We start from the raw sequence: 22154 nt of genomic DNA, 5'->3' as shown, positions 1-22154 counted from the left end.
ATCATTATGAACAAAACGTCTTGATCAATGGAGACTTATTTCGATTTTTATACCCATAAATTAACCACGAGCCAACGTGATCGCACTATTTTGCAATTCGCCATTTTTGATTTATAAATCAAGCTTCTGTTTGTTTGTTCGAATCTCGATATTATTGGTCAAAAATGTCAGCAATCAGTATAATAAAGACGAAGAACACGACCCACAACTAATTCCCATAAATGTTAAATCATCCACAACAACTACCGATTAATTCATCGATCAAAGAAAATCGATCGAAAATGGATTTCCCAATCTGGGTTTTGTTTCTTTTTTCAATCTTGATCTGCAATTTTGATCGCACCACCGCTCAGAATGATTTCTGGGGAGAGTACTGCGGCGGCTCCGGCAACTACACTGACAACTCCGGCTACCAACAAGACCTTGATGACCTACTAAACTCCATAACCGACACCAACAACGGCTTCGGGTTTTATAAGTCCACCGTCGGAGAAGCCACCGCTGCCGCCCTTTGCCGTGGAGACATCATCCCGGAAAACTGCCGCAGTTGCGTTGAAGATAATGCTCGCCGGTTACGACAGGTTTGCCAGAACCAAGTCGAGGCTACCGGATTGGACGAAAATTGCTTTTTAAGGTACTCTAATCGGTCTACGGGTTCCGGAGTTAGTGTTATAAGTAGCAGCTCGAATCGGAATAATATTTCGGATTCTGATTACGATCAATGGAATCGGACGGTGGAGGAATTGCTCGGAAAGTTGCGGGCGGAGGCTGCTGGTGGTGGGCGGCTCCGGAAATACGCTTCCGGCAACATAACGGTACCGGGATTGCCAATTATCTTTGCGATCACGCAGTGTACTCCGGATTTATCGGAGACGGAATGCAACGAGTGTTTGACCGGAGCAATCGTCGAAATTCGACGGTACGATAGAAACTTGGGAGCAAGAGTTTACAAGACTAGTTGTGGAATTCGGTACCAGACATATAGTTTCTTCGGCTCCACATGGTTTCCGGCTCCGGCTCCGGCTCCGGCGTCTTCAGGTGAGTAGTTTTAAGCGTTATTTGTAACAAATAAAAGCTGTCACTAATTATATGTTATTTGCGACAGATTGTTAAACTATCACGTTTACAGGTACCAATATCGGAATCATCGTTGGTCCAATATTAGCAGCCATCGTTGTAATCGCGGTAGTGGTTTTCCTTATTACTAAAGGATGCCAGAAACCGAAGCGAAAAGGTCGACACAACGCGTCTTTTTATCATTTCAGTTTCTTTTAGCACGATATTGTTTTTGTCGAATGATCGATTCTTTGTTAGTGACTGCATACGGTTTCTAGCGACACCCTGAGCTGTTGCAAAAACCATGTGGTCAAGTAAGAATGTGATAGCGACGAATTGTGGCGTCGCGTTTGATTTTGACTGACTGATTTTGAAATAGGCCCATTGTTGCCTGAGTTTCAAGTGGGGTATAGCGACGGCTCACCTGAACGAAGTACGCATGAGCGGGAAGATGACGACACCGGAGAGATGAATTTCTTCTGTCTAAGTGCTATACAGGTTGCTACCAACGATTTTTCATACGAAAATAAGCTCGGAGAAGGTGGTTTCGGTCCTGTTTATAGGGTAACGACAATTTTCACGATCATCCAACGTTTTTTCGCTTGAATCAAATTTTTGAAAATTATTAAAAATTTTACAGGGTAAACTACAAGACGGACGAGAAATAGCCGTAAAACGACTATCTATGAACTCCGGGCAAGGTCTCGTAGAGTTCAAGAACGAAGTAGAGTTGATCATAAAACTTCAACACAAGAATCTAGTTCGGCTTTTGGGTTATTGCATAAAAGGTCCCGAACGACTTCTCATCTACGAGTACATGGCTAACAACAGTCTCGACACCTTTCTTTTTGGTTCGTCTCTCCTCTCTAATCGCACAAACTTCATTTCTTTTATGAGGGTAGTTTCTTTCGATATCGGTCGATCACCAAACTCTCTGATAAAAATGGCCATTCCCGACGGATAACAACCGTCGCCAAAAATCAATTCCGTAGAGTGTTTTCATTTTGTAGAGCTTTACGCAAAGGGTTTTCGTTTTGCAACAGATCCTATCAAGTGTAAGGAATTGGATTGGGGTAAGCGTGCCAACATCATAAGCGGAATCGCAAAGGGACTTCGATACCTACACGAGGACTCGCGCCTCAAAATTATTCACAGAGACATGAAGGCGGGCAACATTCTTTTGGACCATGACATGAACTCGAAGATTTCAGATTTTGGCACCGCTCGAATTTTCGGAGGCAATCAGATGGAAGCTAACACCATTAGAATTGTCGGAACGTAGTAAGTTCACACATTTTTGTACGCCAAATGAATCGTCACTAAACACATCGTCACAAATCATTTGAGGACGTATTTTAAAATTTTAATGTTTTACCGACAAAATATTTCTATTACTAACGACGAATCTCGATTGCGACAGTGGATATATGGCACCAGAGTATGCAATGGAAGGATTATTCTCGACAAAATCAGACGTCTACAGTTTTGGTGTATTGTTGTTAGAAATCATTTCCGGACAACGAAACAACAAATTTTGTTACCAAAATCAACCCCAAAACTTCCTCACGACCGTAAGCAAATTCATCTTTTTGCGTTTTGAATGAATTTAGGGTTTATGTTGTATTTTCACGAGTTTGATCGATCCTAAAAGTATTTCGGTTATCGAAGGTGTGGCGCTCATGGAAGGAAAACAAAGGAGAAGAATTGATAGATCGTCGTCTGAGTCGAAATTTTCCGACTGACGAAGCTCTTAAATGGATCAATATCGCGTTATTATGTGTACAAAAAGAACCCGATGACCGCCCAACAATGTCAACCGTCGTTTTCATGCTTGAAGGTCAATGGTCCGCGAACTTTCCCTCACCATTGGAGCCGCCATTGTCGTTCCGATCTCCAACTATGTCGGAACATAGTACGATATTGACGGGTGACACGTCTGGACCTCCGTCCTTAGTTCTAACCGGTTCCACTACAAAATCTCGCTAGCTATACGACACGGGGTGAGATGGCTGGACCACCCTCCATCAATCATATAAACATTTACCAAAGGATCTATGGTCTAAGGGTCTGTAGTGCTCCAACTTTTCAGGAGGTCAGGGGTTCAAACCTTACCAAATGTGAGAAGAGTTTGTAAGTTCATTTGTTGTATATTATGTACTAAATCGTATAAACGTTTTTACGTTAGAGATTTTACGATTATACTCTATATACTGTAACGGACTATTTATGTACTGTACAAATGCATATATTCTTCTCTTTGGTTTGTAGGATTGCAATGGATTGGATATGAAGAGATTTGGAATTGAATTCCATTCCAACCTTATATTTGGTTTAACAGATTTTCTAAAATTGAAAATCTGCAATATTATTGAAATCCCTCAAACACAGGATTTTGAAATCCCACATGGATGGTTAATATGTTAAAAACATTTATTGTGTAATAATCAATTAATAAAGTGGTAATTTAATTATTTTTATAATGATGATTTATTTTTATAAATTATCTGTAAAGAATGAAACTTAGAGGTCGTTTACCAAACGCATACTCGGGTAATTGAACACCAAGTCACAATACTTTACCGGATGAATATGGTAAGGACTAAGAATTTTATCCGGTAAGAACAAGACAAGGGACCAAGGGTCTTACCCAATAAGTGAAGGCGACGACTTTTACCATGTTAAGCGCTTACCGGGTAAATTGTTGCATACAATACCGTTTTGATGGTCTAAAATCTTACCCGATAAGTAAATGATTGTGTTTTTTAATGGTAAGCACTTACCAGGTAAGTGTTTGGTAAACGGACCCTTAATTGCGTTTGAAGTCCTACAAACCAATCACACCAAAGATTTCAAATCTGCTCAATTCTAAATTCTTCCACAAAATCTAAATCCCTCATAACCATTTTATCAAACCAACCCCAAGGTTTACATTTTGTTTTGTATTTGGTTATCTCCCTAACGCCGGTCCACCATCTTATTAACTACGGGGGCCTTTTTGTCATTTTCCTGAGGTTTAAATCCAAGAGTTGCTAAAGCCCTTTTAGCCATGGAGATTCACATGCAATGACTCAAAGTCATTCGTAATCGTCCGAGGGATTAGTCGGTGTGTATAAACTGTCCGAAAACCCACAGTTCACCAAAAAAATTGATATATTCACCTATGGCAAGAGTTATTATCATGTTCTTAAAATAATTAAGACTCTCAATGTAAAGAAATTTAGAAAATATTAATTGGAAAAAAATGGTAAAAGACCAAAATACCCTCACAATTAACAGGGATGGTAAACACGTTAAGAGTTAAGACCAAGGACCAAATCTAAAACAAAATGTAAACCTTCGGGATTTTCTTTGGTACTAAATTGAGTTCGGGGACCAAAACCTTAGGCATGGGAATGGGCCCCGACCCGTCGGGGAACCCAATCCAGTCCACCCACCCCGGTCGGGGATGGGGATTCCCTGTTAAATCGGGGATGGGGACGGGGACGGATATGGTACTCCCCGTCCTGTCTTGTACCCGCTATATATATTATTTATTTTAACTAAAACGGTAATTCATAATTTCCTATTTCCTAACTAGGTTTATAATCTTTGTTATTTTTTGGATATTAATATTATTACATATTTGGATTTCAAGTCAAAATACAATTAATCGATAAGTTTTGTATATTACTTGATATGGTTTTATATTACTCAATATCTTTTGGTACATGTGAATTTAAGTTTTTTTGGATTAAATTAATTTTTTTTGTGTTAGGTTATTAGTTCTTTTATGATATTGTGGTTTTTTTTTAATTAAATTAAATTCATTTTGGTTTTAGGTTTATTGAAAATGTTTGAGATTTAAACATGTATGGTCTCTCACATATTAAATTTAAAATACCTTATATAAACGGAAAAAAAATCCCCGTTTCCCCGTTGGAGATGGGGATACGATTATATTTCCCTGCAGGGATGGGGACGGGAATTGAGGTCCCCGCCCCATTATCATGCCTACCAAACCTAAAGTAACCAACAATCAACGAACCAAATTCATAATATACCAAAACATGAATTATAAATTTCTTATTTACTAAATTAACGAGCGACGCGTTAAATAGGCTAAATGCATCCATCTTTACTAACTTTCTCAGCGTATATATATATATCAAAATCAAGATTTCTTTTTCATATTTTCAGTATATAACTAGTGTTCGATATCGCGTGTTGCATGATAATACAAATTTATGTAAAAACAACGTAACATTTGGTTTTAATGATATTTTAAATAAATGGACAAAGTTAGATAACTAAAATAACATTATAATTCAAAAAATTTAACTACTTAAATCTTATTATACAATTCAAATCTCTGTCATCTTTCTTTTTATTCATAAATATTCAATGAACTACAAACGATATGGATGAAAACAACAACTTCTAAAAATAGGGGTTAAAATCGTAATTTTTAACAAACTACAAGAACAAAAACGTAAATTACTCTTGTAAATTCATGGAAACCCCAAAATTTATGAATTTCGTTTGTATTTGCAAGAAATTTGTTTTAATTGACATTCAAGACTTCGTTTTGTGGTTTGATGACGGAAAAATTAACGTCCTTAGCAAATATAAGTGAGCGTTTTTCTTTCCATTCGTAATACTCTCCTTAAAAAAAATAATAGAGAGTAAGTTGCCGTTTACCAAACGCTTACCCGGGTAAGCGCTTACCAAGTCAATTTACTTTACCGGATGAATATGGCAAAGACTAAGAATCTTACCCGGTAAGAGCGAAAGCAAAAATCGAGAGTCTTACCCGGAAAGTGAGGACAAAGACTTTTACCATGGTTAGTGCTTACCGGGATAAATTGTTGCATACGAATGTACGATGCGTTTTAGTGAATAAAATCTTGCCCGGCAAGTAAGAGATAGTGTTGAATTTTACTGGTAAGTACTTACTGGGTAAGTGTATAGATAAACGGCCCCTAAGATTAAGAACTAAAAACACTAGAAAATAAATTTCAAGCCCAATGCCAAAGAAGAAAAGAATTTCAGCAGACCGATCAACATCGATATCTTAAAAACCATATGAAAGATTACTAATATGAAAAAATCATAACCTATCTTTCTTGATACACTCTTCTGAATAGAAAAGAAGAATTGAGAGATTAAAAGAGAGATTATCATAGAGAAATACTATAAGGATAAGATGAAAAATTATAACTGAATAAAGAGAAATAATGAGAGTTAAAAGAGCATTATTAAAGAGGACATGAAACAAGTTCAGAAGATCAAGATTGCTAGTATTACAGCCATTACCATTGATAAACCAAAAAGCCCTAGATTCTTGTTTCCTCCTCCACCTGCAAATAAACAATCAGTTATGTCTGGAAAAACAAAACAAATGACTTTTACCTACAAATATCACTCTGATCAATGATTACCGATGAATTACTCAGAAAATATCAGTGGTTCTAGTCGAATATGATGTTTTTTTTTTAAATATCTGGTTGTTACCCACCAACTTTTGTGACAATATTGTGACAAATCACCCCGTTAGCGACGGATTTCCAGAGAAAAATCCGGAGGTAAAAGTCTTAATTCCGTTTAGTAGCGTTAATTGGCGTGTAGCTATAAAGGGGCAAGATGACTTTGCTCGAATACAAAACAGGTTTGTGGTTCGATTCTAGGCCTCTGGCACCACTAGCCTCAACAACTGAATGAACCAAAAAGCAGGGACGGACCCAAAAAAAAAAAATTTAAACGGTGGCACCATTTGATCATAAGAAAAAAGTATAGGAAATTTTTTTCAAACGATGGCACCGTTTGACTAAGAAAATGACACTAACATGATTCGGACTTGGGTGTGGGGTAGAATAAAAGCCTTGCAAACCAACTCTACCAAATAAAACTTGTTCTCATTGTAGTTTCAAAATACATACGGTGACACACAACAAATTAATACGGTTGCACCGTTCACGAAACTTAAATTTTTTACCCTTCGGCGGAGAAATGATACGGTGGCACGTGCCACCCATGGCACCTATGTAGGTCTGCCTATGCCAAAAAGTGCTTTTTCACATTGGTCTTTTTGGAGGCAGGTTCTTGTGGGGCCGGTTAGAATTGTCGGTAATAAACTTTTTACCAAATACAGTGAAAACTGCTAGAGGACATACCTTGAGGAGTTGGTGGTGGTGGTAATCCATCGCTGGGGGTAGACGGAACAGGTGGCGGTGTTACTGGTCTGTCCGATGGTAGTGGTGCGTCGGTCTCTGGTGCTGGTGCAGGTGCGTCTGGTTCCGGTGCAGGTGCAGGTGCAGGTGCGTCTGGTTCCGGTGCAGGTGCGTCTGGTGCTTCTGGTGCTGGTGCAGGTGCAGGTGCATATGGCAGAGTAGTTTGGCCGTAGAAACGGTTAATTTCGTACCGGAAATTACAGCTTGGTCCGAGAACCCTGCCGCCGATCTTCCCGTCACAACATTGTGGAAGAAATTTGAACGTCTCATTTAAGCAGTCACTGCATTGCGCCATTGACAAGTCCGGTGTGCACTGAACCAATCCGAATATGTTTTCGGATGACTTGGTTGAGTTCGTGTGTCCGGTCGCATACTTGAGCTTCGAACCACCCGCAGCTGCTTTGGCTCGTAGGTTGTCCAACAAACCCCTCACTGCCTGCAATTCGAAAACGAAATTATCTTGTACCCTACTACCAATCAACGCAAGATATATGGTAAAACGTAACTCGATCTGTTTGGTGGACTCTTACCCGGTAAGTGAGGGCGACGACTCTTACCACGATAAGCGCTTACCAGATAAATTGTTGCATACGATGTCGTTTTGGTGGACTAAGATCTTACCCGGTAAATAAATAATAGTGTTAGATTTTACCGGTAACCACTTACTAGGTAAGTGTTTGGTAAACAACCCCTAAGTTAGATTACCTTACTGTATGAATATGGCAAGAACCAAAAATCTTACCCGGTAAGAGCGAGGAAAGGACCGAGAGTCTTACCCGGTAAGTGAGGGCAATGACTCTTACCACAATTAACGCTTACCGGGTAAAATTGTTACATATGATGCCATTTTTATTGACTAAAATCTTGCCCGTTAAGTAAATGATAGTGTTGATTTTACCGATAAATGTTTACCGAGTAAGTGTTTGATAAACGGCCCCTTAATTACCATTCTCAAGTTTTATGTTATTTAAACCCCTCACACCCAAAGTCATCACTCCCCCTCACCGTCCCATGGTCGTCCGCTCAGCACCTCCTATCGTCAATCTCACTCTCTTTGATGTGTTTTTTTTTAAATTCTCCCTCTTTTTTTATCTGTCTATCTATACTCTATTCAGAAGGTGTTTGAGATTGCTTACAAAAACAACTTATTGACTTATTCCGATGTGGCACCAGTAATAAACATTTTTTTAGTGTTTGAATAAACATCTTATACCAGTGTCAAACCGGTAATAAAGAGTTTTTTAAGAAGTTAAACCATTCTAACATACAATAAGTTAATAACGACTTTTGTAGAAAAGAATAAGTTGTTTCAAATAAGCAATCGCAAACACCCCCTAAATTGTTGAAAAGGTCAAAGAATAGAAAAGCAAAAAAAAAAAGTCAAAATAAGAAGATTGATTACAGAGGACAACGTCAGGATGAGTGGTGATTAGTGATTGCCAAAAACTGGTCCCAGGCCGAGCCGGTCCCGGTCCTCCGACGGTTCCGGGCCCGGCTGGGCCGGTTTGGCCATCACCGGTGATAAAGAGTGAACGGCGATGGAGAGGCCAGGGGAGGGATAGTGTTGGGTGCAAAAGTTTGAATGACGTAAAGTTTAGGAACGATAAAGCTGATTTAGTTTTTTTTTTTTTTTTTACTTTTAAACATTCTCAGCTGGTTTCAAATAGTTTTTTTGGGTTAAAAAAATGTTGGTAACACATTTCTAAAATGTTTTGACGGTTTATAATATTCAAAAAAAGGGCAAATTGCATGAAAAAAATAATGTACTTTAACTTGATTTCTATTTTCGGTAACGTACTTTCAGAACTTACATTTTGGTACATAAGATGTAAAGCTTTAAACATTTAAGTACCCGCGTAACCGGTTGAAGCATTAACCGTTTACCATGTTAATGTGACGAGTAATGAGATGAAATTGGACTGAATAACAAATAATACTAAGTTTGATACCACATCACTCGAAAAAGGGCAAATTGAATAAAAAAAAATAACATACTTTAACTTGATTCCTATTTTGGGTAACGTACTTTCAGAACTTTCATTTTGATATCTAAGATTTAAAACTTTAAACATTTAATTACCCGGGTAACCGGTTGAAGCATTAACCGGTTAATATGCTGATGTGGCGAGTGATGAGATGAAATTGAACTGAATAGCAAATAATACCAAGTTTTGATACCACATCACTTGCCGCATCAACGTCGTAACCGGTTAATGCTTCTATCAGTTACTCGTGTAATTAAATGTTTAAAACTTTACATCTTAGGTACCAAAATGGAAGTTTAGATTTAATCGTTGAAAACCCAAAAATTTATTGGGTTTTTCTAAACAATTTCATTCTATTTTACCTTGTTAAAACGAGTTGGATCAGAAGCATTCTTGGCGTTGAACAAGAAGATCGCCGGCAAAGTCTGGTTCATATGTAAAATCGAGCGATTAGAATATCTGATCATACACTCATCTGCCCACGCAATCGCCTCTTTCTGATTCGGACATTGCTGCCGGAGATTCTCGCCGGAATCGTGAAGACATGAACGACAACTTGTGGAATTAATATCTCCTCTACAAAGTCCGATCACATCAACTCTGTCGGAATTCGGACGACCGGAAAAGTTGTAGAACCCATAGTTGATTTGGGTGGTTTTGATCGAAAGGGCAGTTTCGAGATTTGTTCGAAACGAACTGGTTCTTGTGTAATTTTCTCCACTTGAACAGACGGCATAAAGCAACTCAGTTTTAGCCATGGTGGTTCCTGCTACTAGGAGACTGGTGAACAAGCAAAGAGAAAGAAGGAACTTTGGATGGACCATTTTACCCTTTATTTATGTTTTGGAATGATGATTGAACTTTTTGGTACATACATACATATATATACACACACACATATATATATATATATATATATATAGATTTATAGATTTGAGATCACGTGAGACTAAAGGTTTTTCGTGAGACCCGTAAAACCAATTCTCAATCTTTAGATTAGATCCACAATCTGAACATTCATAATCGCAAAATTGTCACAAGACTTCTCAATAATCAAAAATTTGTCACTGTGCAACTTTAGACCATTAGATCATTAGCTTATAAAATTGATCAATGAACATAAACTGATCTTACGGGTCTCACGAAAAACTCTTGGTCTCACATGAATCCAACCTATATATATATATATATATATATATATATATATATATATGTGTGTGTGTGTGTGTGTGTGTGTGTGTGTGTGTGTGTGTGTGTTTGAACTTGTAATTTTTCTTTAATACGCATTAGAAATATAACTGGGTCGTTGCTGTTAACGTCAGGGACCATGAGGATGCTTGTTTTTGATAGACGATTTTTTGTTTTATTAACGTTTTAGGAGTTGTTTGTTTATCTCTTAATAGTTCCATTAAGAGGCATTCTCTTAATTGTTAAGAGGTGAATCTTGTTTGGCAAAAAAAAAAAAGTTTGTCTCTTTATGATTTTTAAACCCTCTGAATGATTTTTTATCATGGGTCTTCCTTAACCATTCAATACACATATTTCATTGTAAACAATTAGTGAACAATTATATTTCATTTTATACTATATCATGAGAGCCTTTTAATCATTATGCACCAAACCATTCAGTAACCATTAACAACCCCTTATTGATGTAATTAAAGTCTTGTTTATACTAAAAAGATACGGGAATGGATGACAACGAATAACAGTTCAATATTTGATGATGCTAGATCTTATAATTTGAATAATATATGAAACAACTTCAGTAAAAAAAAACTTGAAACAGTTTCAGTGAAATTTTAGAACCATACATAAAACAACTTCATAAAAAAAATATTATATGAGACAATTTCATAAGATTAAACAAATTTTATGAATTTTTTTGATAAGATTAAACAATGAAATCAACGGATGAGGATGGTTTGCACTGTTTGTACAAATATGGGTGGTTTGCTTTTGATCGTTCATCTCTCTCTCTCGATATATATATATATATAGGTTGGGTTTACGTGAGACCCGTAAAATCATTTTTTTATATTTAAAATATCATAACAAAACATTATAAAGATATAAAAAAATCGAAAAATTACCTTTACAGTCTTTTGCTACATTTATTTTAAAAGGATGGGAACAATAATAGTAATGGATAGAAAAGATGATAAATGAGTATCCCATCAATTTGGAAAAATAGAGCATGTGTTGACTATTGACTATTGACTATTGACCATTGACCAAGACATCTGAAGTCTTGGACACGGCAAAATAACGATATATTCATCAAGTCAACCAACAAGTCTTGTGCAATCTCCACCGCACACAAATATTGATATATTCACATCATATCCGTAAGACAACTTAAATAACATTGTGAAGGTTTATGAAAATAAATTTTCACAGTATTTTTTTTTGTGAATGTTTGTTTGTTTTCATACTTTTTTAATAAATTTTTTGTAAAGTTTCAGTGTTATTTTGTAGTCTCACGAGTCTCACAAAAACAAGTTATTCTCTCGTGAACCGAAAACCTTATTCACGTATGGGAAGAGTTATTTAAGTGTTAATTTTGACACAAGGGGCAGACTCATCATGGTGCATATGATGGCATGCATAACGGTGTATTTCCTTCGCTGTGGTTTATAGCGTAGTAGTCAGCTTCACGTTTCGATTTAGAAAGATGTTGGTCAATGACCCAACAAAATTTAAACCATAATTAAGTTACTTAAAATTAAAGCAAATTTAATACGTCTAAGGGGCTGTTTACTAATCTCTTACCACCTCTTACTCGTTAAGAGATGCTTACCCGGGTAAGAGGTAAAAGTGTTTACCTAACAGCAAAATCAACAATCAGATTTTCAACCTCTGACCGTCCTCTTACTGGAGTCAGCAAAAAAAATGAATCTTACCGTGGTAAGAGGTATGTATTCCTAATCTACCCTCTTCATCTAAAATCCTAAATAGATGCATCTTTCTTTATACAAACAGGTGGGTCATGTCTGATTCAAGGTAGGGAAGCATGTCCGGTTCAAGGTGTTGAAGGGTGACGGGAGGGCGGCGACGGGAGGGCGGCGTCGGGAGGGCGGCGACTGGAGGGTCGACGGGAGGCGGCGACGGCGGCCGGTCTGGAGGTGGGAGAGAAAATAAGGGAAGTTTCAAGTTGAGAGAAATAGGGTTTTGAGTGGAAAAGAAATACATATAGATTAATATAATTGGGCTTAAATGTATCTGGGCTGATATGGGCTAGTTTTTTTTAATTTTATTCAGATATGATTGGGTTTAAATAATACAATGAGTTTCAATTAATACTTATTCCAAAAAAAAAGATATAATGGTCTTTTTTACTCAATCAACACTTAACACAAAATGTTCGGTAAACAATAAAATACAATTTGCACTTAATCCAGTCAGACCTCTTATCACAGTCAGACCTCTTACCCGAATCAGCACTTAACCAAAAAAATTGGTAAACGGCCCCTAAGTCGGGCCCTTACCTTTATCCACACCTGAACCTTCCGCTCCTGAGATGCATGCTAATAGTCAGCTAAAAGCTCAGTGATTCCATGGTTTTCGTGCATAAAAATCACTCATGATCAAGCAGATGATTATTCAACACCAAGAAAAAAAAACAAATATCATGCATTTTTTTCGAACACGTTTAACAACAGTTAAGTTAGTAAATCTCCCAACATGTCTTAACACGGTAGGGATTACTTTACCTCTTTGTGATCTCCTTTATTTGGCTCTAGTGGGCGCGACCCACATCCGACCATTCTCCTTCACAGGACAGCATGTCTATCTTACCGACGTGCCGGTTGTAATCCCAACACACACTAAGACTCGTTTCACAAATCATAAAAATCGAATTTTTAACATGGCATGATTGAAATTTTAAAGTAATTAAATAATAGCATGCAATACACCAAAGCACATTTTACATGTCATGGAAGCAAACAATAATATATAAATAACTCCAATGAAATGGCATAGATATCGATAATATTTTTCATCAAATGAAACATGCTCCAAAATGATATAAAAAGGTACGTATGCATACATCTCAGGGTAAATCACATGAAATCTCACCTGATTGCGTAGATCGGCTAGTGTTAGTGTCTGACCAGCGACCTACAAGTTACACACTGCATCCCATTAATGACCCAACTCGCCAAAAGTCAACTAAAGGTTAACTACAAATTAACCCCTGAGCCTATAAGCCTATCTACGTCTTTTAATTATAGACTTGACATTTTATACATATTGTAGTTCTCCATACCAAATTAAAGTACCCAAACGATATTTAATCTTGATTACGGCACGTTAAATTATGAACAGGCAAGTGATTTAATAAGGATATCTCCTAGAATTAAGTAATAAAAAGGATAACATAATTAATATATATACATATATATATATATATATATATACACACACATACATTGACCTAAGAATTGGATTCGTATAGACCTTCCAAAACCCATTTTCTTTTCCTTTTGATTTCCAGTAAATTTTATATTGTGCAGTCCCCAAACATACCGTTTTTCAACGGTAGAAAACCGAACTTGTTCCAAATATTACTAACGGAAACATGCATGACCGTACATGATGTCCAACGTTGGTCTGAAACCGACAATCAAACTTGAATAAGAACATGTTTACCCTACAAATGTCACATCAAACCAAAAGGACGAGAGTATTTTACCTTGAATTATCTGCAACCACAATTTTGGCCGAATCTTCTTCCATAATGGTATGGTACAATAGTATTATTGGAGTAGATACACAAATCACTGTAAATAGAAGAAGTTGGGCAGGCGGATTGGTCCGAATCTTGATCCCGAACACTGTCCTCTTCTCGTTTTTCAACCTTCACTGCTTCTTCTTAATGAATTTGCTCATCTATCTCTCTGATTCCCTTTTTTTTATTAACCTGGATATCCAACCCGTTATGTGAGCTGACTAATACGAGGATGATCACTTGCTTTGCAGATAGCCCGGAGTCACCGCATTTGAACCTCTGTGGCCACAAGGGGATTTTTATTCCTCCTTGGATTTGAACCTGAGACCTCCTAGTACTTTTGACTTTTGGAGTCAAGTTCAAACCAATCAGGCACCACCCTTGTGGTTTTCTGATTCCCTTTTGCAAAAGTGTACAACACCTTCATTTTGATTTACAATTAAAATTTCGATTTTTGTACGTATTACAGTTTGTAATCACTGAAATAGAAGTTCGTGAAAACACAAACGGAAGTCTGAAAAGCCAATTTGACCTGTTTTTAATCGAGTACGATTTGGATAAACTTAGATCCAGGACGATCGAACCGAAGATTCAACAAACCGTTCATAAACTGTTTGGCGGGTAGTCCGTGTATTTAATAAATGAACGAACACGAACCCATTTTTTGTTCATTTAGTTTAAATGAACGAACATGAACCCATTTTTTTGTTCATTTAGTTTAAATAAACGAACATAAACAATGGTCTCGTTCACTCATTTATGTCCGTTTACGTTCATTTATATTTGTTTATGGTTTTTTTATGTATAAATCATATTTATATATTATAACGTTAATATGTAAAATTATTAATTAAGTTAAAAAAATTTAGAATTTCTTTAAGAAACGGAGTGATGAGTAATGGTGGTTGTTCTTTTATTCATTTATGTTCGTTCATTTAGTTCATTTATGTTCGTTCATTTACGTCCGTTTAGTATCTTAACGAATATAAACGAATACGAACAAACACACTTTCTTAACGAATAGACATGAACACAAACAATTCTATTCGTTTATTGCTTATGTCCATTCGATTGTGCGATTAAGTTACACAAACAAACATAAACAAACCTCCGCTCGTATTTGTTCGGTTCGGTTCGTTTACAGACTTACAAGAATCCTTGTTGGACTTGCTAGCACTTGAAAATTGGACCTGGCTGCTATTGGACCAGCCTTGTATTGGGCTGATTTGTTATATATGGGCCGCTAAAAAGAGCCCATCACCATTTTTTTTTTCCTTTTTTCTATTTTTGAGTAAATTATATTTTTCGTCGTTATGTTTATTAGAAATTGCCAATTTTGTCCCATAATTTCAGAATTATGGTTTTTATTTTTATAATTAATAATTCATTTTTATTTTTGTCTTTGAGATTAAAATAAGGTTTACTAAACATTTATCTGATAAATACTTAACGGTCCCGACATTAAAAAAATAAGATTTTTTTAAAAATTTTATTTTTAATACATTAAAAAATTTACAATTGGGTCACTCAAATACACTTTAAAAATACGTTTTAATATAATTAAATTACATTGTCTTATAAAAATACATTATAAAATTATTTGAAAATACATTTATTTATAAAATTATTTGAATTTTCGGGCCGGGCCGGTCCATAGCCGGTCCCATAACTGGTCCCGGTCTCATGAAACTACCAAAAACACCAACCGGTCCTGGTTTTCGGTCCCATAACCGGTCCTTTGTCGGTCTCGGCCCCTGGTCGGGCCGATTTGGCCATCACTATAGAGGGGGGCGGTCCCTTCAATCAAGAAAAAAAATATTAAAACAAGATTTTTTTAAAAATACAGAAAAATAAAACCAAGACCAGCACTCGGGTGGAGACAAAACCGAAACAACCACCAGAAAGGAGCAAAGCCCAGAAGAGGAAGAGTAGAAGGAAGAAGGGGGGGGGGGGGGGAGAAAGGAACCAACCACTAGGGAAGTATCCAGACAAACTTTCGGGGAAGGCTTCATGGTAAGACCAATCAGCCTGGACCGGACATCATCAGAGATGGACTTGACCACCATGTCATAACATACCTGATAGATTTTGAAACTTATTTGGTTATGATTAGTTATTTGACTTCAAACATTTGCAAAAAAAAAACCCAAAACTTTTGAGACTAATCTTATTTATCTACACTTATCTATTCATAATTTTATCTATAGCTAATAAGCTACTTTTTATCTGTCTAAATGAGACTTTTGCAATAAGCTCAAAAAATAAGTTGGCTTATCAAACATGACCTTAAACCAATATGGTATTTTGATCTTAAACAGTTGGGATCAGACACTCAAAACCAGTAATCCCAACTCTACGTTGTAGTAATTAAATATGTAGAACATCTAAAGTATCATATTAATGTACTTTCCCAATAAACAACGACCATAGGTCGATTTAAAAGTTCCTGACTTAACCAGATTTTTCGTTGCAAACTAATGAAGTTCTTGCAAAGTACGTATAATATAAATAGAAAGTAAATACAATTTACGATCGTGGGAAAATTAATACTCCCCTGTTAATACTTCCTTTGTCTGAGAAATTTTCCAAGTAGTCCTTCTAAGATACAGTCGACTTTAGAGTTACTGGCCTAACTCCTTTTTTATCAAACCAAACTGCAACGTGCTAGTGATTTTAATAAAAATTTCAAACTGTACAGTATTACTTGATCGACGTGATCAAACACGTTACACAACGTTCTTATGGATTGATTGATCGATCAGTCAAAGTGATTCGAGCTTCTTTTGAGCTATAAATTTAGCCTTATTAAAAAAAAGATAGTCATTATAATTTTATAATATTATGCTTTAAATTTCATCTTATTTATTTAATAATATATTTATGATTGGTCAAATTGCATTAAAAAAATATATTTTAACTTGATTTTTATTTTTGGTAACTTACTTTCAAAACTTTTATTTTGGTACATAAGATATAAAATTTTAAATATTTATGTACCCGGGTAATCGGTTGAACATGTTGAAGCATTAACCGGTTAGATTAAGATATTCATGTTGGTAAATAATTCTGAGTTGGATACCAAATCACTTGCCACATCAGTATGGTAATCGGTTAATGCTTTAAATGATTACCCGGATACTTAAATGTTTAAAATCTTATATCTTAGATACCAAAATGAAAGTTTTAAAAATTCATTACCAAATATATAAAAAAATTTAAAATACGTTATGTTTTCATACAATTTTTTCGTTATAATTAATATAATAAACTCCAATAGATATAGAGTAGATTACGTTTTTTATTTTTGTGGTTGGTTAATAATTTCAATTTTGGTCCTTTAAGTTTATAAATTGTATTCAATTTGAGTAAATTTTAAAGAAAACCGCAAAAATACAATATAAATTGGTCTAGTTCGACTGGTTTTTCTTGATCTAACGGTTTTTTACAATTAAACTTATGAAGGGTTTATTTTGCAAAAATACATTAGTTGAAGGGTACAATTTTAAAAATTTGTTAACAGCCCTTTATATAGAAATGCACCACCAACCTTTCTGTTTTCTGACACGTTCATTCAACAATGGAATCCATTTCGATGATTCAATTTTTGCTTCTAATTCTCTTACAATCTCTCTGTTTCGCCGCCGGCCAAACGAACGATTTTCCAATTTTCCGGTGCAGAACCTCTGAAAATTTTACAAACAACAGCGTCTACCAAACAAATATCGATACCGCACTCGCCTCCGTCTCCTCCGCCGTCGGGACGCACTACGGGTTCTCCAATGCCTCGGCAGGCAAAAGTCCAGACACTGTCAGCGCCATCGCTCTCTGCCGCGGCGACATCGGATCGGAAATATGCAAGGATTGTGTCAGAAACTCAATCGTCCTGCTAAGACGTACCTGTTCTAACCAAATAGAAGCCTTAATTTGGAGTTTGAATTGTACTGTACTCTATTCAAATCGTACTTATAGTCCAACTTATGATTCTCGACCTAACGCTAAATCTCGGAGTTATGTAAACGCATCGAACATTGACGATTTCGGTAAGGCGTTGAGAGATTTAGCTGGAAGATTACGGGCGGAATCCGCCGGAGGGAACTCTCTACGGAAGTTTGCCACCGGAGATGTCAATTACGGGACGGATTCATCGAAGATTTACGGTATGATGCAATGTTCGCCCGATCTGTCAGCTTTTGACTGCAATTCGTGCTTGTCGGTTGTGTTTAGTGAAGCTCAAACCTGCTGTAATGGCGATATTGACGTCGGAGTGTTTTTTCCAAGTTGCTATGTTCGGTATTCGAATGCTTCATTTTATAATGATCCGCCGGCTATCTCACTGCCATCTCCGACGCCGTCTTCAACGCCGTCGTCGGCAAGTCCTGGTACGGTTTTCATCTTATGCTTGACGATTAAATTCATCAATTTCCATTTTTTATTTCTAGTGTTATCCATATTTTGATCCAGGAATTTGATTTCAGTATTAGGAAGATAAAGATGGTAAGAACAAAATAAGTTATTCATGTGTGAATCACTAAGAAACAAAAAGAATTCCTCGACTTTTTCATCAGTAATACCAACAGATTTGTAACGGATCCGTTGGTGATAAAAAATCCACCGGTAATCACATATGCCATACTTCTCTAACGAAGAGATCCTTTGATAATCCGCCGATGATGTCTTTTTACTATGCATATTTTTCATCGGTGAATTCTCTGCGTTTGTAATGAATTAATGGTAAATAAAAACGTGAGTTTATATATAAATCTTCATATCTGAATAATTAGTAAAAAGATTGGTAACATATGTGTTTTTCTATAGGACAAATTGCATGAAAAAAGTAACGTACTTTAACTCAATTCCTATTATGTGTAACGTACTTTCAAAAATTCCATTTTAATACCTAAGATGTAAAGTTTTAAATATTTAAGTACCCGAGTAACCGGTTGAAGACTAATTTTAGAACCACATCAACAAATAATACTGAGTTGAATATCACATCAATATGATAATCGGTTAATACTTCAACCGTTATCCAAATGTATCAAAGATATTGGCCGTCGAAATAAGAACTCAATTTTGCCGATATATATCCTAAAATTCGAACGTGGAAGATGGTCAAAGGATGTCTGCTTTGTATCTATAATTCACTTTATTGGCAAGAATCTTGTTCCCTTTTTCCTTTATCTCATGATATTACGAACACATAATTGTTGCTTTTCATTTATTGATGATATTTGATATTTAAGAAATTAAATTAAACTAAATATATAATTTATTTTTTTAAAACTTTTTTTAAATTAATATTTATAAAAGAAGTTATTTCTGCACGTTGTTTTTTATTTAAATAATTCGACCTAAAGGAGTCCCCTTTTTAAGAATAAGGTTTGTTGGATTTTTTTTAGTATATAATATATATCATATCTGATTAATGCAATAAATAAACTCACAGACATTTTCATCATTGGTTGTTGGATTCTTTATCGTCTCTTTTGAGCGTATGATGTATGATTTTGTTCAATATATAAATTGTCAACATTTATAATTTAATCTCTTAAGGAAACAAAATTGTAATGATATTAAAACTACTTTTTCTTGGGTAAACATGGGTTTCCTAGTCAATTCACAGGTTGATAGGAAAGGTGAAATTTCCACTATTATCCCTCTAAGTCTGGACGAGTGCCACCTGCTTACGTGGTTTGGTTTTGAAGTCTTGTGACACAGTGCTAAGGTCTACATGCACCTTAATTATCACCCTCGAGTACCCTCTATTTTAAGAAGCTAGATATATTTGGATTTGTTCGGTTTAGTTTGGTATAAAATCATATACACTATTTGAAGGATGTACCGTAGTGATCTTGTACTTGAACCCAAGCCATGCATGTACATTACAATTGAACATTTCTTTCTTGACAAGTAATGTTGTCCATGCATGCAGGAGGAACACGAAACTCGTCAAAAAGAATTTACGTCATCGTTTCTATTGCATGTGTTTTCGTTGGGCTCGTTAGTATTGCCTTATGTTTTCTTGTTATGAAAGCAAGGCGTAATGCTGCTGCGAATAAACAAAATAAGAGTGCGTTTTCTTCTCTACTGATGAGCGAAAACCAAAATCACAGTGTTAATTTTGCTGAAGCTGGATCAGGTATAAAACTGCATTTGGACCATTTCTCTTTCTCTCTTGTCCCATTTTCCCATAGATACGATGTTTACACATGATATAAGAGTAAATATATTATTAAGCGGCGATTCTCAAATTTATAAAATTTGGCCTTCTAATTGACATTTGAGCCCCCATTGAGTCAAACTGAAAGCTTAGGAAAATACATGTGAGGATAAATATATATATGAATGAGTTAAAATAACATGTAAAAGGGGTTATTTTCGGTTCATTAAATGTGTTAATGAGTACTTTATAGGACTTAAGTATATATGATTAACGAATCAAATGTCTTGTCCAAAAGTGTTACAATAAGTTTATAGGACACTTTTGGGCATTGTAACAAGTTTTTTAGAACATTTTTAAATGAAGTTGTATTAGCAATTTTATAGGACAATTTTGAAAAGTGTCCTGTAAACCCATTTTTTACAGAACACATTTTCAAATAGTGTCATATAAAATAGTTAATATGATACTTTATTTAAAAAATGTAATACAAAACTTGTTATAACCCCCCAAAAGCGTCTTATAAACTTAATCTAACGTTTTTAGGTAGTATGATTTATTTTTTGATCCTATAAACGTAAGTCCGAATAAGACACTCTATCAGGACATTTAAAACACTTTAGAGGTCCTATAAACTCAATTTTGTTGTAGTGAGGTATCTCGGTTGGAAATGATTTAGAACCGATGAATCAATGAAACTTCCGACAAATTTCCCTTTCGGGAAAGAAAATAAACAGATTGTCTTATATAATCTTAAATTGGTGTAGTTGAAATGGAAATGGGTTCAGTAGGATCTCTACAATTTGATCTGGGCACCATTGAAGCAGCCACCAAGAATTTCTTTGTTGAAAACAAGATTGGTGAAGGTGGGTTTGGTCCCGTTTATAAGGTATGGAGTTGATCATTCTTGCACATTTTGTGTTTCTTTTCCTAAATTGAACCCTGAAATTAAATAATACATGAAGTGGTGCCTATTTTATCACATGTTCATTGATCATTTTAGTGAATACATAAATGTTGGATTCTAAGTTATGTTATTTTTACTTATCTTATCATATCATGTAATATTCTCGACAATTGAAATGGATTGTTGGTAAGTGTTTTTTTGTTGGTAATAGCTCCTTTTTGGAAGGGTGTTCCAGTGCTATGCCCAGACTAATCATGCAAATTGCGACCGTAAAACATCAGTCCTGAAAAACTAAGTGGCCACAATTGTTGTGGATGCCTGAAATTTTAAAAAAAAATCTCGATTTTTGCTACAATTCTTACTGTAAGATACTTAACCCGGCAAGTATTAGTAAATGACCCATAAGTTATCGTTCTGGAATTAGCTCAACTGTCAATAAAACTTGGGCCGATCTTCCTCAGAGGTTATAGGTTTGAGTCCTACAAGGCTACTATTCTCCGTGCCCTGAAATCAGTCGAGGTAATCACAAGCTGGTATGGTTAAAAAAATAACCCTAAGTCTCAGGTGTGTATTCTGCATGGTTAAGTCTTTATTTTCTGCTGAAAAATTCATGGGATTTATGGGATTTACTAAGGCGAAGGATCGTGTGAAAAGAGAACTTATAATGAGAAACGTAAGAAGAGATCTGAACTCTTGATCATTTTTAATTTCATGCCCACTAATGAATTGCGTTTTAGAAGGAAATTGATCTTGTACATCTCGGTGCACCTCATCAATGTTGACATTTAATTAGGATTAATCCAAGGGTGAAGATCTCTTCTTATGCTTCTCAGTTCTCACCGTATATAACTTCTCTTCAACCGAAACTCAACCATGTATACAAATTGTTTAACTATGTAAATAATATGCGTTTGATATTTTATTTTTTGCAAATATTACTGTATGTGGATGCAACAGTACGTTACTTATCTTGGAAAATACAATTTTGCTTATAAGTATATATATATATGTATAGAGGAGTGATCATATGAAAACCGCCCTCATTTGTATAAACCGTGCAAACCACCTTCATCTGTCGATTTCATTGTTTAATCTTATGAAAATTTTT

The 22154-nt window shown here is 35.7% G+C and overlaps 4 protein-coding genes across 4 annotated transcripts in view; 3 read left to right on the top strand and 1 right to left on the bottom strand.

Annotated features, from left to right (window-relative positions):
* Nucleotides 1–260: 260 nt before the first annotated feature.
* Nucleotides 261–3317, top strand: LOC112502258 (cysteine-rich receptor-like protein kinase 8). Its single transcript, XM_025106124.1, has 7 exons — nt 261–1038; nt 1130–1234; nt 1436–1620; nt 1697–1907; nt 2100–2337; nt 2477–2627; nt 2725–3317. Exons 1-7 carry the CDS (start codon nt 282–284, stop codon nt 3040–3042), a joined length of 1965 nt encoding a protein of 654 aa, XP_024961892.1. The 5' UTR covers nt 261–281; the 3' UTR covers nt 3043–3317.
* Nucleotides 3318–7332: 4015 nt separating this feature from the next.
* Nucleotides 7333–10094, bottom strand: LOC112502247 (cysteine-rich repeat secretory protein 38-like; the record flags this gene model as incomplete). The annotated part of the gene is made up of 2 exons (XM_025106115.1): nt 9610–10094; nt 7333–7698 (listed from the first exon to the last, which is right to left on the bottom strand). Coding segments are annotated over exons 1-2 (828 nt in total), but the record flags the coding sequence as incomplete, so codon positions are not given.
* A 7462-nt stretch (nt 10095–17556) lies between these two features.
* Nucleotides 17557–18448, top strand: LOC112502246 (cysteine-rich repeat secretory protein 4-like). Its single transcript, XM_025106114.1, has 2 exons — nt 17557–18358; nt 18441–18448. The coding sequence occupies exons 1-2, from the start codon at nt 17557–17559 to the stop codon at nt 18446–18448; spliced, it is 810 nt and encodes a 269-aa protein (XP_024961882.1).
* A 1504-nt stretch (nt 18449–19952) lies between these two features.
* Nucleotides 19953–22154, top strand: part of LOC112502257 (cysteine-rich receptor-like protein kinase 10) — a 4894-nt gene continuing 2692 nt past the window's right edge. Inside the window, exons 1-2 of the mRNA XM_025106123.1 lie at nt 19953–20118; nt 20907–21028. Coding sequence (XP_024961891.1) covers nt 20007–20118; nt 20907–21028 — 234 coding nt within the window. The 5' untranslated portion in view covers nt 19953–20006. The remainder of the gene's footprint in view (nt 20119–20906; nt 21029–22154) is intronic.

Source organism: Cynara cardunculus, unplaced genomic scaffold (assembly GCF_001531365.2).
Source record: "Cynara cardunculus var. scolymus isolate 2C unplaced genomic scaffold, CcrdV1 Un_Scaffold_1147, whole genome shotgun sequence".
Classification (NCBI taxonomy): Eukaryota; Viridiplantae; Streptophyta; class Magnoliopsida; order Asterales; family Asteraceae; genus Cynara; species Cynara cardunculus.
Note: the sequence above shows the minus strand (reverse complement) of the source record. Positions and strands in the feature narration are given on the sequence as shown.

What these genes read in the sequence shown, in the direction of transcription:
- LOC112502246 (XM_025106114.1), top strand. Translation starts at nt 17,557, where the DNA reads ATGGAATCCATTTCGATGATTCAATTTTTGCTTCTAATTCTCTTACAA.
- LOC112502258 (XM_025106124.1), top strand. Translation starts at nt 282, where the DNA reads ATGGATTTCCCAATCTGGGTTTTGTTTCTTTTTTCAATCTTGATCTGC. An exon ending in CCAGAAACCGAAGCGAAAAG is followed by an intron (nt 1,235 to 1,435) that starts GTCGACACAACG and finishes ATTTTGAAATAG; the next exon opens with GCCCATTGTTGCCTGAGTTT. An exon ending in CCCAAAACTTCCTCACGACC is followed by an intron (nt 2,628 to 2,724) that starts GTAAGCAAATTC and finishes CGGTTATCGAAG; the next exon opens with GTGTGGCGCTCATGGAAGGA.